This window comes from Lacerta agilis, chromosome 17 (assembly GCF_009819535.1).
Source record: "Lacerta agilis isolate rLacAgi1 chromosome 17, rLacAgi1.pri, whole genome shotgun sequence".
Taxonomy (NCBI): Eukaryota; Metazoa; Chordata; class Lepidosauria; order Squamata; family Lacertidae; genus Lacerta; species Lacerta agilis.
Genome location: NC_046328.1, coordinates 31,563,827 through 31,580,048, shown reverse-complemented (window position 1 = coordinate 31,580,048; position 16,222 = coordinate 31,563,827). Strand labels below are relative to the sequence as shown.

Here is a 16,222-nt window from a genome sequence, read left to right as displayed (position 1 = left end):
ATTTGGAGGGCCACATCCTTTTGACCTCTGTAAATGTGTTTATATGTGATCCCTGATTGGTTAGGACATGATTGGTCCAGGGCAGGAGTGGAAAACCTGTAGACCTGCAGATGTTGCTGGACTACAGCTCCCATCATCCCTGACCGTGGGTGCCATGAAGTGTGCATGACCCCGGCACTGAAATTTGTGGGTGCCCAGCCCCTTCATAGGAAATTTTGAGGGTGCTCAGTCACCCAGTGCCCCAGGGAGTTGACACCTATGCCCCTGACCATTGGCCAAACTGGCTGGGACTGATGTGAGCCAAACAACACCTCGAGTGTGACAGCTTCCCCATCTCTGCCTGTGGTTAATTTATCCCACCATGGAGCCATTGGCCCAGGATGTAATTCCAACCCTCTTCATTGGAGTATGTGATTGTCAGACAAGATGAAGGTGCCCCTAAGCATGTTCAGAGGGCATTTGCATTATCACGCAGTAAATAGACCCATATCAAATATTAGAGGGAAAATTTCCAAAATGGAGGTGGAGGGGAGTTGCTGCTAACAGAATTAAGCACTGAGTTGTTTAGGCATTATTCACCATTGCGTTCAATGGGATTGCTCTCAAGTAAGTATGACAATAAGATTGCAGCCCTTAACTGGCCTGCCCTGGAAGATAACTGAAGTACAGTAAACACTATAGACAGGTGCCTCTTTGAAAACGTGTCTTGCTCATCTAGAAAGCCGGGGTTGGCACTGTTTTCTGGCCGGCACTCTTGGTTGTGTGAGTCTGGGCTTCCTGTATGGTGTGTGCTCTACTCTTGCCCTCTGAATCAGCAGCTGAAAAGAGCCAGTTTTTGCCATAGTTCAGTGGCGAAGCGACTGCATTGCTCACAGGAGGTCTCAGGTTTCATCCCTGGCATCTCCAGGTAGGGCTACGAGAGACTCCGTCTCTGAAAACCCTGCAGAGCTGCTGCCAGTCAGTGTGTAGACAGTACTGAGAGCTTTGATGGGCCTGACTCGGAAGAAGGCAGCTGCATACAGTATATTCCTAGGTTCTCTCCCCATCTTGGGTGGAGGTTGCTGGTGATAGCCGGAGAAGGCAGGTGAGGAGGACCTGGGGGTGTCCCTCCATTTTTTTAGCTGTGGTTTGAGACGGAGAAATCGGCAGGTGTACTTTCCATGACATGGAAAGGAATACGATCACCTGTTCACTGCTGCAGGTCAAATTGCTGTTAAAGGCGCAGCTGCAGAAGTTGGCAACCCTAGACCAAACATCCATGAGTTTGTTTTTCAACAGGTTTATGAAGCCAAGAGCCCTCTTCCTCTCCTCACCATTAATCTCTCTAGCCCAGGCTTCCTCAACCTCGGCCCTCCAGATGTTTTTGGCCTACAACTCCCATGATCCCTAGCTAGCAGGACCAGTGGTCAGGGATGATGGGAATTGTAGTCTCAAAACATCTGGAGGGCCAAGGTTTAGGAAGCTGGGTCTAGCCCATCCTTGGTTACTTCAGACATTGTTGGACTACAGCTCCCCATCTTCTGACCATGGGCAACGATGGCCGGGAATTATGGGGGTTGTAGTCCCAGCAACATCTGGGGACCAAGGTTGGGTGTGGCTGCTCTGTCGGCAGGTAGGCTGCCTCTGAACCTGGAGGCTCCGTTATCTGCTATCCTCGTTATATATCCAGAGACCTTCTTAAAGGTGTTGGACTGCAACTCCCATCATCCCTGACCATTGGCTGCACTGGCTGATGGGAGTTGGAGTCCAACCAACATCTATGGTTTGGGCAGCTAAGAAATCGGGGGGAGCTGGTAGAGGTTTTTACTGTATGTACTCCTTAAAATCTACTCAGCCCTCCTGGAAGTGATGGGGGCATTGTGTGTCTGCACACTCAGCTTCTAGTGCCTCTCCAATAACAACGCTCCGTTTACGTTACTGTGCTCTCCTCGATCGGATGCAATCTTCCAAGAGGATCCTCACTCTGGCTTTCAACTTATCCTAAGTGCTGCACAGAAATCCATGTGGTTTCTCCTTGGCCACCTGCTAAATTTTTAAATTGGTGCCTCCACAATGGATTTAGGCTTTGCCCTTCTTGAGCTCCTGGGCTGCATTGCCTTCCAAGAAACCTTCTGGGGGCCAGATGCCGGGGTGGGCAGGGCCAGATGTCAAAGTGAGCAGAGGAATGCGGGCTTCCATCTGGCTAGCAGCCACTGTGAAAACAGGATGTGGGCCTTTAGCCTGATCCAGCTGGGCCCTTCTGATGTGCTTTTCACGGAACCGTAGGGTTGGAAGGGAACTGTGAGGGTCATCTAGTCCAATCCCCCTGCAGTGCAGGAATATGCAGCTGTCCCTTACTGGGATCGAACCTGCAGCCTTGGTGTTGTCAGCACTATGCTCTCACCAACTGAACTATTTTATTAACCTTCACTCAAGACAGTCTTCACAGTTCTTAAATGGTGTAGCAAACAGGCAGTAGCTCACTGGTAGAGCGCTTGCTTTGCATGCAGAAGGTGCCAGGTTCTGTTCCCAGGATCTCCAGGTAGGGTGGGATGAGGCACTTGTCTGAAATACCAATTGAGCTGCTGCCAGCCCGTGTACGCAGCACTCAGCTAGAAGGACCAACGTTCTGACTGCAGAAGGCGGCTTCCAAGGTTCCTGTCCCAATCAGCCATATGTTTTGAACGATGGGGGCTGGGGTCTTGCGTTATTTCTAGGGGGGGGGGTGATTCTTGTCTGAAATCGCAGAGAGCTGCTGCCAGCCAGTGTAGAAAATACTGCACTTGATGGACTGGATCTGCATAAGACAGCTTCATAGATGGTAGGAAGGACCTTAGTCCACCCAACTTCCCAGGATGCTGCTGCAGGCCAGCGTGATCAGTCCTGATGTTGATGGACCAAAGACTGATTTAGAAAGACGTTTCCCTTTATCTGTGCACATACATGTCAGGTCAAACAGCAATCAGGTGCTTCTTTACCAGGGAATGAGCCCCATCGAACAGAGGCAGGGGATGGTTCTGAATAAACATGCATGGGCTTGTAATGTTAGTCACCTTTTCTGCCCCCCCCCCACTCCCCGCTTTAAGCTCACCACTCTCCCCTTTCCAGCACCATTTAAGCCCTTAAGCCTGTTTGAGCAAAGGCTCATTTGCTGCGCATCTCGGCTCACAATGCAATGTGTCAGTGATTCAGCAGAACCCCACAAAGAAAGGAAGTCTTTTCTTTAGTTCCTTGGAAGGAGGGGAGGGAGAAGTGTATTGTGGTATAATCCTGCTTGCATTTCAGTCCTAGGGCTGAAATTCTGTTCGTGTGCAAAAGAATAATGCAGTCGTACCTTTGGAAGTCAAATGGAATCCGTTCTGGAAGTCGGTTCGACTTCCAAAACCAAATTGCGGCTTCTGATGGGCTGCCGGAAGCTCCGGAACAATCACTTCCAGGTTTGCTGCGTTTGGGAGCCGAAACGTCCGAGTTTCAGGGCGTTCGGGATGCAAGGGACGACTGTAATAATAAAAACCTGTGCACAATACTACACAGGTTTCTAGTCCATAAGATCTTCGAAGTCTGAGGTGGGTGGAGAGGGACTCAGAAGGTAGTGCAGATCTAGGGGACCTGTGGCCCCTCCAAAGGTCGGACCGCCAGCACTCCAGGTGGTGTATAGGGCTCTGCCTCCCATCGGCCTCCCAGCCAGTATAGCTAGTGGTTAGAGATGGTGGGAGTTGGGGAGGCCAGCAATATCTGGAGGGCCGAGGTTCTGTCCGCGACTGTTTCCATGCCTTTCAGAAGCTGAACCAATTAGGCCTTGCAACTGTTTATAACAGAGTCCATTTGCATTATTCATTGAGGTGACGCCATAGCAAGCTTTCTCCATGGGGAATCCAGACTTCCCAAGATACTGATTTAATACATGGCTGGGCATAAAAGCTGGTGGGGTGGAAAGGCCTTTCAAGTGGATGGAGCAGAGAGGGAAGGGGTGGCAGCGAATGCTTTGTTTTTTTGGCATTCCATGTGGCACCGGAGAAGAAATCTGTTTCTGTTTCCGTTTGCATTTAAAGGGGAACTTGCTATATCTGCCCTTCCCGGAACAATCTGCAAACCAGAACGCCCTCCTTTGAAATGTGCAGTTCTCCAAATTTTGCAAATCCGTCCTCCAGCTGACTGAGGGGGTCTTCAAATACATATACCAGGACATTGTGTGCGTCAAAATGCATGCATTAGTCAAAAAGGCATGCAGCTGTGCACTGTGTCTAGGAAATGGCTATTTTGCAGAAATAATAGGTGAAATCGCATACCAAAAAATGGGCATGAGAAATTAGCACTAAAATCAACAAGGATGAGAACCTCCAGACACTTTTTATGTGATATGGCATCCCTTTATCATGTATGCAGCAAAACGCATCATTTTAAAGCCTGGCAAATCTGGAACTAGACTTGATAGTCAGATAACGCTGATACCCTTGATTGTTGCATTTTAACCCATGTGCTACAGGATTCATTCTACGTGCCTATTTTTCACTTGTTGTTAAGTCCCTGTGGTTTTACATGTGTTATATAGCGAAACAAAACCTCGTTTGCAGGGTAGGTGGGTGAGAAATTGACACTGAAAAGCTTGCAAAAAATAGATTGTAGATTGGAGCGGTGAGCCAAAATTTAAAAGATTGCAGGAAAACATGCAACTGAGAGTAACCGGAATTGACAGCTTTTGCCCATTCCCAATTCCAGATGCTGGGATCCAGCGGCCGTGGGACAACAGGACCTGTTCGTGGCCCATCTCGCCAACGATCCTGCGGGGCGGGCAGCCCATCAGCCTGAAGGAGGCAGCGTTGGTGAGTTTCCCTGCCGGCTTTCCGGCTGGAGAGAGATCTGTTAACCGGGAGAAAGCTAGAGGCGGCCGGAAAAGGGGCAAGTGGAGCAGCTGCGATGACGCCGTGACCTCGAGCTGAGCTGGCCAAATGAGCTCATCACGCTCTGCAACCGGTGCCACTCGGCTCCGCCTCTCCCCAAGCCTTCAGCCTGCCCTCCCAATCCTATGCCTTGACCCACAGATGCTGGGAGCCTCCAAGCATTTCCGTGTATTACTCCTAGGCAGGAAACGCTGGGTGGGGATGCCGGGGGGGGGGGGGAGAAGCAGACACCCCTGCGCGGCATGCTCGGTCACGCACAACCCCCCCCCCCGGCTCCCCTTCATGCCTGCAGGACAATGAGCTAAGCTGGGCGAGGCGCTTCCTGCCATCAAGGGGACGAAGGGAGCTTTCCCCCCTGCCCTAGGTTTGGCCTTGTTGAAGGGGCCACTTTTGGAAAGAGTTTAGCCTGCATGGTAACGGGCAGAGATCTGGCCCAAGGGGGTGGTCTCAGCCACTTGTTCTGCCTGCTTAGCAGGGGCGGGTGGGATCTGTCCACACAGAAAACATGATGGGCTCTCTTGTCTCCTTTTGCCAACCATCGCCTCTTCGGGCGTCCCTCCTTTTCAGGGGTCTCAGGGCTTCCCGGCTCGGCTGAGGGTTGTGCTGGAGGTCGAGGGAGATCGCCTCCTCCTGGACTTGGTACAGAATCGGTGAGTTCGAGTTTGCATCATGGGCAGAAGTGACGAGGGCCTTCTAACGAGAAATCTTTAGCTTCCCCCCCTAGAATTATTTTGGCTCCTGCTTCGATACTCCGCAGCCTGACCATCACATTATTAAAACAACCCACGGGAAATGAAGCAGGGGGCCATGTCCACCATTTTATCCTAACCTCTTCCCCGAATCTTAGTGTGATCCAGCGGTTCTCCAAGGGTGTCGCGCAGAAGATGGCAAGCGTGGCAGGGAGATGGGAGGAGAATCTAGAGAAACGTTTAAAAATTTCACTGTAGTAAAGGCGATGGCTGTTTTTTTTTTGCTGGTCCAGTATGTGTGTGACTGCACATCCACACATCACAACAAATAGAAGCGGCCGGAAAAGGTCGGCGCTCCTCCAACACATGCATGGGTCAGGAACATAACCCCTGTGCAAAACGGCCGTTGCCTGTATAGTATCAAAAATAAAATAAAAATTGAGGAATATGGCTAGATATCTTCTCAAACTGAGAGCAAAGGGTATCAAGCAACGCTGAGGGCAATCCCTGTTGCGATCTTTTTGTTTTCCATTGCATTTCTTACCGTTGAAAAATTCCGTGTGGCGCGAGCAAATGTTTATTCTGAAAGTGTGACATAGAGAAAAGAGTTTGAGAGCCACAGTAACCCAAGATCCCTGCAGGATCAGGCCAAAGGGCCATCTAAGCTCAGTCTGATCTGCCTGTGGGGCTCCAGGGTTTCAGAGAAGGAATATTCCCAGCCCTGTCTGAATGAGCGTCTCCGCCCCCACCGATCTATCCGGACACTGAGGTCCAGCTCCGAGGGCCTTCTGGTGGTTCCCTCCCTGCGAGAAGCTAAGTTACAGGGAGCCAGGCAGAGGGCCTTCTCGGTAGTGGCACCCACCCTGTGGAACGCCCTCCCACCAGATGTCAAAGAGAACAAAAACTACCAGACTTTTAGAAGACATCTGAAGGCAGCCCTGTTTAGGGAAGCTTTTAATGTTTGATTATTTATTGTATTTTAATATTTTGTTGGAAGCTGTCCAGAGTGGCTGGGGAAGCCCAGCCAGATGGGCAGGGTATAATAATAATAATAATAATAATAATAATAATAATAATAATAATTAGATGCTATTGGGGGTTGAACCCGAGACCTTCTGCATGCAAGTTCTCTGCTAGGGTCCCTCGCCTAAAAATCAATTAAGCTTCTAGTCCTCGTGGTTCTGATTCAAGGGGCGAATTTTAAAAAGGAGCTTTGCTGCCATCTTTTCCCTGCAACCTTCCTGCGTCCTCCAAATCCACAGTCTGTCCCTGCTGATTTGTATGTCTTCCATCTCGTAGGGAGCTGCTGGCAGGCACCCAAGGACTCGTCTATTACCTTTCCAACGGGGAGAGGGCGACGCATCCGACGAGCTCAGAGGTGGGCACCTGTTTTTTTCTGGCTCTGCGCAGCCCATTCTTCCGCTGGCACCCATCCCCGCTGAGATCCGGGGCCTAGGGAATGTTTATTCCTGGGCCCACCTCCTCTGCCAGCTGGGACTCTGCCACGATGCAGATGTTTCAGCGGAGGTGCCAGCTCCAGGGCTGGAGAAGCAGGCTGGGATCTGAGTGGGCAGCCATTGGCCAGGAAAGAGAGATTGGGGTCACGGCAGCAGAGGGTTCACGGGAAAGAGGTCCAGCCTGTGGGCGGATACTCTGAAAAAGGCAGATTTTATGTTGGGGAAAAGGCAGCTGCCTCAGGCATTTCACAGTCCAACCACACTGTGTACCGTTCTGGTGGTTGTATCTCAAAAAGGTTGTTGTGGAGCTGGGAAGGATTATGGGTTATATTTAAAGCTCTTTAAGCTGTCAGGCTTCCCCCAAAGAATTCTGGGAGGTGTAGTTTGTGAAGGGCGCTGAGAGTTGTTAGGAGACCCCTGAATCCCTACACAGAGCTACAGTTCCCAGAGTTTCCTATGAAGATGAGGAATCTGTTGTTAAACCATTCCAGGAATTGCAGCTCCTTCAGGGAAGTAGGGAGGCCTCCTGACAACGCTCGGCACCCTTAGCAAACTCCAGGTCCCAGAATTCGTCGGGGGAAGCCATAGAACGGCATCACAGTGCTTTACAATGTAAAGGTGCAGGTGTTTATAGACTTGCAGAGATGGAAGGGACCACACGGGTCATCGGGTCCGACCCCCGGCAGTGCAGGAATCCTTTGCCCAAACGCGGGGCTCGAACCCACGACCCTAAGATGAAGAGTCTCTTGCTGTACCGACTGAGCTATCCCAGGTCATGTGGCCACAGTGGTCAAGGGGATGGGGCAAATCTCCAGTGAGAAAAGCAGGGAGCAGGGTGGGGTGTGGGTGTGTGGCAGCGATAACGCCAAACCTGGGAGGCTGTGCTTATTCTGCTGCTTTCTCTGTCTTCCAGGGCAATTGCTGCTATCGAGGGAAGATCCAGGGCTACCGAGACTCCTGGGCCAATGTCTGCGTTTGCTCTGGGCTAAGGTATGAGGAGAGGCTGGACGAGGTGAAGCTCTGTGGGAGGATGGAGGGATCACGCCTGAGCAGATTCCTTTCACTCTTGCGGTTTTCCATGGGCATAAATGTGGTTGGAAGTTGAATGTTTTTTTCCCCTTTCCGCCCTCCCAGTGGTCTGCTGGTTGTGTCCAGCGACAGGAGCTACAGCCTGGAGTCCAGCGCAGAAGAGTATCAGGGTACGAGAGCCTACAGACTTGAGTCGGTCAGGCAAGAGACGGGGGAATGTGTGCTGGTCTCTCTGTCCCGGGGACAGTTCCACCCGCGGCCGCAGCCCGAGCGCAGCTGGCTAAAAAGGGTACGTTTTTGAACATCTGGGCCAGAGCATCGGCCCAGCCGGCCCTGTCCTGCTTACTCTGAGCGGCAGTAGCAATCCAGGTGCTTAACAGTGTTTTTTGCCCCGTCTCCCAGGCAAAGCGAGAGGTGGAGCCTGAACGTGGATTCGTGGAGCTAGTGATGGTGGCTGACCAGGCAGAGGTGAGGCGATGCTCCTACCGCCCCTTGGCCCTCCGTGGCAAAGCCCTTAACACAAAAGCAAACACATTCCTCGTAGCTTCCCAGAAAGAAAGCGCAATGGCGTCTCTTCTAAAACGGATCGCAAATGTGCAGTTTTACCCAGTGAGGGACATTTCCCAATGGGCCGATTCCTCAAGTTGCCAGATCTCAACGAGGAGAGGTTTCCCTGTTTCTCCTCGTTCCCTCACTGTCCCCATCGGAAACCAAATCCCCGGGGAAATCTGTGCTGAAGGTTTCCGATGGTTAAATCTGTTGCCGTTTGGTAAATCTATCGCAGCCGTGGTACGCAGAAAGGAGTAAGTCTGGTAAGATGACTGGAAGGGTAAAGAAATCTTCAGGTCTCTAAGTCGTGGCATACAGAGCTGCTCTAAGTACAGTCGTACCTCGGAAGTCGAACAGAATCCGTTCCGGAAATCCGTTCGACTTCCAAAACGTTTGGAAACCAAGGTGCGGCTTCTGATTGGCTGTAGGAAGCCCCTGCAGCCAATCGGAAGTCACGGAAGTCCCACCGGACGTTGGGCTTCCAAAAATAGTTCGCAAACTGGAACAGTCACTTCCGGGTTTGTGATGTTCAGGAGCCAAAACGTCCGAGAACTAAGCGGTTCGAAAACCAAGGTACGACTGTATAGTTTTTTACGTGTGGCCAGAATGGAGCTAAGAAGTTGACACAAGCGCATGCTAACTCAGCACTGGCTAAACAGGGAGGAGAAGCAGGAAGAAAGTAAATCCTCGGTACATAATCTGCTCATCAAACAAGTATTATATATTCTGGGGTATAAGACTACTTTTTAATCCAGGAAAATCTTCTCAAAAGTCGGGGGTCGTCTTATACGCCGGGTGGAGAATCTGTGGTCGAGTATATCTCAAACTCTATATTTTAACTGGAAAAGTTGGGGGTCGTCTTATATGCCCAGTCGTCTTATACGCCGGAAAATACGGTAGCCCCTGAAGGGAGGAATCTGCAAAATTGCAGGAGTGAGGCCTTGTCACCATATAAAACACATGTTCTCAGAGAACTGGGCTGGTTGTCGATTTCCTGCCAACTGAAGTTCAAGCTATAAAGCCCTTAACAACTGGGGCCAGTTTGCCTGTGAGATTGCTTTGCCCCAGACATACCCGCTTGACCAAGCTATGTAACTGGGATGGCTACAAGTCCCGCATAATACCCGCTCCACATCTGTAAGAAATTGATCTTACCGGCACTTTGGAACTCCCTGCCTCTTGACATCAGGCAGGCACTTTCGCCGGACTCTTCTCAGTGGCTGCTAAAAACATTTCTGCTTAAGTCATGCCTACCCAAACACCTGGAGTTTTTGGGTGTACCGTATGTTTTACCCTGTATATTGCGGGTTTTATTTCTGTGCTTCAAATCGTTGCTTTTAGCTGATGATTCCATCGTTTTATTCTCTCCGTAAACCGCTTTGAGGTGGGTTGTTGTTGGTGTTTGTTTTATTTTTAAATAAAAGTGGTGTGCAAATCTTAAAAAATATATAAAAAGACGGGAATTCCAATGAAGATATAATGCAGTAGAAAAAGGTTTGAGTAAGAACGCTGCGGAGGTGAGGGTGGGGAAAGTAAATTTACGAAGGAATGCAATTATTTGATTTGAAGGTTATTGTGAAAATGTTTGGAAAACTTTAAAACTTTAAAAAACTTTGACAACCAAGGTGCCACTGTATTTAAATACAGGAATTCCATAGCGAACCCAAACCTGTTCAGGCATCTGGGCTTTAAACATGTGGTACAGGACAGGGCCTTAACTTTGTTGTGCAGGAAATCTGAGATTTTTCTTTGTACTTGCACACTTCCAACTTCTGTGCAGAGAAACAGGAGGCATGATCAGAGTTCATGCGCACATTGCTGCCAGGCAGAAGTGTTTGAGGAGGGGCGTGGCCTGGAGGAGGAGGGGTGTGGCCTGGGGGAGGAGGGGTGTGGCCTGGAGGAGGAGGGGCGTGGCCTGCGAAGAGTTCCGAGGGCCAGACAGAGAGATGGGGAGGGCTGAGCTTGGCCCTCAGCGTCTGAAGTCCCTTCCCACCACCTCCGCTTATGTTTCCTTTTCAGTTCAATCTGAACCCTGACCTTAACTGGACGCAGACACGGATGCTAGAGATCGCCAGCCACATGGACGGGGTGAGTGGGTGCCCTAGACGGATGTGGGTGGCGCACGTGGGAATTGTAGTTCGACGACATCCTTGGACTCCAGCTCCCATCAGGCCCCTAGCCAGCGTTGCTGATTGTCAGGGATGATGGGAGTTGTAGTCCAAATCCTCCTCCAGGTTAGGGGAGGTTGGCTAGGCAATTCTGTGTTAAGTCGCCCAGTGGTCTCGCCTGATGCCAGGCAGCTTCATACATATTGGGGAACTGTCTTTGCTTTTGCTTTCAAAATACAGTTCTCCAAATACTTCAGTGTTTATCTCGCACGGAGAGTAATTTTGGGGAGAGCTTGGCAGGAAATTGGCAGCTTGCGGCCCAAGAACCTTAAAGGGTTGCCGATTCCTTCGGCTCTGCCTTCTGGGCTGAGGTCTTCTGAGGGGACACTTTGATGGCCGACACTCCTGAGGGCTGGCTGGACTTTGCCAGGGGCAGAGCCTTTTGTGTGGCAGGGTCCCGACCTGTGGAAACCTCTTCCACTAGAGTTTCGACAGGAATCATCTCTGCTTGGTATTTGGATGTCTTCTAAAAAAAACATCCTGGATTATTTGGACATGGCCTTTCGAATGAATGAATAAAAGCACTCACCCCTTTTCTATTTTGCCCTCTGACCTTCTCCTTTCCTTTCCTTTTAAAAAACCCTCTCTCTCTCATTTCCTACCCCTCCCATGCCCAGTTTTACCGGACGGTTGGTCTGCGGGTGGCTCTCGTCGGCCTCGAAGTCTGGAACCAGGGGAACCGCGTTTCTGTGGACGGTTCCCCCCGGGCGGTTCTGGAGCGGCTCTTGCGGTGGAGGCAGGAGGAACTGCTTCCACGGATCCCACACGACAGCGTCCAGCTTATCATGTAAGGAGCCCGAGGGTTAGCCGCCCTGAGCCCAGTCTCGGCCAGGGAAGGCGGGATAGAAATAAAAGTTGTTTATTATTATTATTATTACAGTGGTACCTCAGGTTAATAACTTAATACGTTCTGGAGGTCCGTTCTTAACCTGAAACTGTTCTTAACCTGAAGCACCACTTTAGCTAATGGGGCCTCCTGCTGCCGCTGTGCCACCGCCGTGCAATTTCTGTTCTCATCCTGAAGCAAAGTTCTTAACCCGAGGTACTATTTCTGGGTTAGCGGAGTCCGTAACCTGAGGTACACGATGACCAGAAACAAATACAATATGAAAAACTTTATGGAACGATTCAGAACATCAGAACAGCATGAGCACTGTTCCAGAGCATTTTTCATTTTCATGTATATTATATCTATTAAAAAAAAGAGTTGGGTATGTAACTTCTTTATATTACTGTTTACAATTTCTACGCTATTTGAAGTTGTTGCTATGCAGGTGCGGGTCATCGTTTGAAAATTTTGTTTTCAGTTAATGAAGAAATTACATCTCTTTCTGCTAACGAGTGTTGAACTAATTCGCTGGTGAAGAATTCAGCGAAACAGTAGTTGTTATCCGGAAACACTGTTCAGAGTTGGACATCAGTATTGGACATTTGCTGATAATACAAAGCTTCACAGCTCGGTTCTCCGCCGGGTAAAGTCTGGCACCGTGATTCATTTAAGGACTTTCAGAGACTTCAGTTTGTTAGTTTTGATGTTCTGAATCATTCCATAAACTTTTCCTGACTCGCATTTTGCAACACAGGGGTTTGTTTGTTTACTGCACTGTTGATGGGCAGGAATTGACACTACTGGGGCTGTGGGTGGGGCCTGGAAACATGATGGGCGGGGCTATCCCGAAGCCTGCCCCCTTCGTGCCTGCCCACACAGCTGTGGCAGGATTCCCAATGTGTACTTGGCTCTGTCCTGTGCAAAACCTTATCTCTCCCCCCCCACGCCCCGTTTTGGTGATCTTCTCTCACACTTCTTTCTCCTGCCTGCCCCATAGGGGATCTCCGTTCACCGGGGGCTCAATAGGAACGGCCACGCAGGGTTCGATTTGCTCCCATCGCTCCGGCGGGGTCAGCATGGTGAGTGCTTGTGCCCCTTGCTTTCTCAGGGACCGGGGTAGCGGCGTGTTTCTGGAAAGCCCAGGTAAGCGGGTGCCCGTTGTATTATTACAGTGGTGCCTCTGGTTACGTACTTTAATTCGTTCCGGTGGTCCGTTCTTAACCTGAAACTGTTCTTAACCTGAAGCACCACTTTAGCTAATGGGACCTCCCGCTGCCGCTGCGCCGCCAGAGCACGATTTCTGTTCTTATCCTGAAGCAAAGTTCTTAACCTGAAGCGTTATTTCTGGGTTAGCGGAGTCTGTAACCTGAAGAGCCAGTGTGGTGTAGTGGTTAAGAGTGGTAGACTAGTAATCTGGGGAACCAGGTTCGCGTCTCCGCTCCTCCACATGCAGCTGCTCGGTGACCTTGGGCTAGTCACACTTCTCTGAAGTCTCTCAGCCCCACTCACCTCACAGAGTGTTTGTTGTGGGGGAGGAAGGGAAAGGAGAATGTTAGCCGCTTTGAGACTCCTTCGGGTAGTGATAAAGCGGGATATCAAATCCAAACTCTTCTTCTTCTTCTGAAGCGTATGTCAGACCAACACGACTACCTACTTGTAACCGAGGTACCACTGTATCTGTTCCACAGAACCAGGGCAGCCTCATTGAAAGCCTTGCTTGGAGATGCTGTGGAGCTTCTGATATTTTTTGGGGGGACTGACCCACCAGGAGTATTGGGGTTCTGCATTTGTGTAGAACCTAGAGCAGGGGTAGGCAACCTAAGGCCCGTGGGCCGGATCTGGCCCAAGCGCCTTCTAAATCCGGCCCGCGGACGGTCCAGGAATCAGCGTGTTTTTACATGAGTGGAATGTGTGCTTTTATTTAAAATGCATATCTGGGTTATTTGTGGGGCATAGGAATTCGTTCATTCCCCCCACCCAAAAAAAATATAGTCCGCCCCCCCCCCCACATGGTCTGAAAAAGTTTGCTGACCCCTGACCTAGAGTTTGCATTTTTATGTTCATTTGTGTTGTTAAATTTTGCAGAACTTTTTGTTCCAGCCAGATTTAATATCCTCCCGACCCAAGTGCTTTGGGGCTGGGATGCTGGCGCTCCTCTTTCCTTAAGGGTATTATGGTCTGTAATAATCAGGAGCTGGGATCTATAGACGGCTGTCCTTCTGTTTAAGTGACTTAGATGCTGGAGCTCAGCAGGAGACGATTGGCCTTTTGCTGGCCAAACTTCTGGGAAGGCCAGTTCAGTTTTATGTTAGATATTTAATGGGAGGAAAAACCCCAAGGTATCGCTGGCAGTGGCTAAATTTCTGCCAGTAACACTGGGAGCAAGAGAACATCTCGCCGCCTGAAACTGTAAGGGCCCTTTTTTCAGGGACTAATGTGCAATTATTGTAGCTGTATATGATGGTTCTTATATTGTGCAGTACTTTACAATCTGTTTTGCTCCGAGATTGTTTCGTATGGTGTGTTTCTTTTGGCCTACTGACCGTAATGGATGGATATGCTTTTGGGTTTTGGGGTGAATCATGGAGAAGTGGAACAAAACAGAAAGGGTCACAGTCCTGATCTGCTTAGCAGAAGTAGCATTCTGGGAAGAATAGAATAAAAGTAAAAACAAAGAATAAAGGAAGTATATAATTTTTTAAAATATAAATAAATAGCCATTCAGCTTTTAAACGCCTGCTGAAAACTTTTCTGTTTCATCAAGCTCATGCAGGCCATTAACAAGACGCCTTTCCACAACATTTATGTAATTCTATTTTATTGTATGCTTTTTATGTTTTTTTACATATATAAGGTAACTTTCTGTGGTTTGCACATTAATATTTTTTTTACTTGTTCATTGAACTACAGAAAGGGAAGGGGGAGGGGAGAGAAAAACAAGTACATAATCGAGTTGAACAAATCTCTTTCTAGTCTCTCCACACAACGCTCCTTCCAATAGACCACAAAACAGTTCCATCTCTCATCACGGATTATATGTCCCATCTCATGTGTTTTCTCTTTTTCCGGATTACATCTGTCGTTTTATCCATCACTGCCACCTCCACACATTCCTGAAGAGATGGTGAATCTGTGTCCTTCCATTTCCTTTCCCATGGGTTTTTTTTGCGGCCCTTAACTAAGGATCTTTATTCTTTATGAGTTAGCGGTATATGCAAGTGTTTTTTTTTTAATGAATGAATAAAGGAGGAGTGCGAATTAGGTTGGCTTGCTTAAAAATGCGAACCAAAGGGAGAAGAAGAGTTTGGATTTGATATCCCGCTTTATCACTACCCAAAGGAGTCTCAAAGCGGCTAACATTCTCCTTTCCCTTCCTCCCCCACAACAAACACTCTGTGAGGTGAGTGGGGCTGAGAGACTTCAGAGAAGTGTGACTAGCCCAAGGTCACCCAGCAGCTGCGTGTGGAGGAGCGGAGACGCGAACCCGGTTCACCAGATTATGAGTCTACCACTCTTAACCACTACATCACACTGGATCTCAAGAGTCGCAGAACAATCTCCAGCTGTCTTTTCCCCCTCTTCCAGGACCACTCAGTCAGCCCCTTGATGATCGCCTCGACTCTTTCCCACCAACTAGGCCACAACCTGGGCCTCGAACACGACGGCGCTGGCTGCAGCTGTGACGGCTCCGGCCCTAACTTAACCCCTGGTCGCAGCTGCATCATGGAGCCACTGACGGGGTGAGCCGCTGCACTCGCCTGGGGTCCCCCCCCCCCGGGTGGCTGGGTGGATTGCTGAAACACAGGGGGTTCGAGGACACCCCGCCTCTGACCGTTTCCCTCTTCTCTGCCAGCATCATGCCCGGTTTAACCTTCAGCGGCTGCAGCCACCGGAAGCTCCAGCAGATCCTGCAGAGCGACCGGGTGTGGTGCCTCCTCGACGTGCCGGATCCAGGGCGCCTGGTGGATTCCCGCTGCGGGAACTTCCTTGTGGAGGGCAAGGAGGAGTGCGATTGTGGCCTCCTGGTGGTACGAAGGGCACCTCTCTCCCCATCTTCTTCCTCCTCCTCCTCCTCCTATTTATTTATTTATTTATTTATTTATACCCCACCCATCTGGCTGGGTTTCCCCGCCACTCTGGGCAGCTCCCAACATCATCATCATCATCGAGCAATAAATAATCAAACATTAAAAACTTCCCTAAGCAGGGCTGCCTTCAGATGTCTTCTAAATGTTGGATAGTTGTTTATTTCCTTGACATCTGATGGGAGGGTGTTCCACAGGGCGGGTGCCACTACCGAGAAGGCTCTCCGCCTGGTTCCCTGTAACCTCACTTTTCGCAAGGAGGGAAACGGCAGAAGGCCCTCGGAACTGGACCTCAGTGTCCGGGCTGAACAATGGGGGTGGAGACGCTCCTTCAGGTATACCGGGCCGAGGCTGTTTAGGGCTTTTAAGGTCAGTACCTTTGCTCCATGCAGCTTCCAGATGCCCTTGCTGTGTAATAATAATAATAATAATAATAATAATAATAATAATAATAATAATTAGTTTTATTATTTGTACCCCATCTGTCTGACTGGGTTGCCCCATTTACGAGAGGGTTGTATTTCGAGGCAAGGCGC

At 49.7% G+C, this 16,222-nt stretch overlaps 1 protein-coding gene across 2 annotated transcripts in view; it reads left to right on the top strand.

Moving 5' to 3' along the window:
• Nucleotides 1-16,222, top strand: part of ADAM15 (ADAM metallopeptidase domain 15) — a 37,174-nt gene that overhangs the window by 963 nt on the left and 19,989 nt on the right. For both annotated transcript variants that reach the window (XM_033174702.1, XM_033174701.1), the window contains exons 2-12: nucleotides 4,699-4,802; nucleotides 5,448-5,530; nucleotides 6,869-6,947; nucleotides 7,940-8,016; nucleotides 8,161-8,344; nucleotides 8,458-8,523; nucleotides 10,624-10,692; nucleotides 11,390-11,559; nucleotides 12,599-12,680; nucleotides 15,187-15,341; nucleotides 15,455-15,629. In XM_033174702.1, the coding sequence (XP_033030593.1) occupies nucleotides 4,699-4,802; nucleotides 5,448-5,530; nucleotides 6,869-6,947; nucleotides 7,940-8,016; nucleotides 8,161-8,344; nucleotides 8,458-8,523; nucleotides 10,624-10,692; nucleotides 11,390-11,559; nucleotides 12,599-12,680; nucleotides 15,187-15,341; nucleotides 15,455-15,629 (1,244 nt within the window). The remainder of the gene's footprint in view (nucleotides 1-4,698; nucleotides 4,803-5,447; nucleotides 5,531-6,868; nucleotides 6,948-7,939; nucleotides 8,017-8,160; nucleotides 8,345-8,457; nucleotides 8,524-10,623; nucleotides 10,693-11,389; nucleotides 11,560-12,598; nucleotides 12,681-15,186; nucleotides 15,342-15,454; nucleotides 15,630-16,222) is intronic.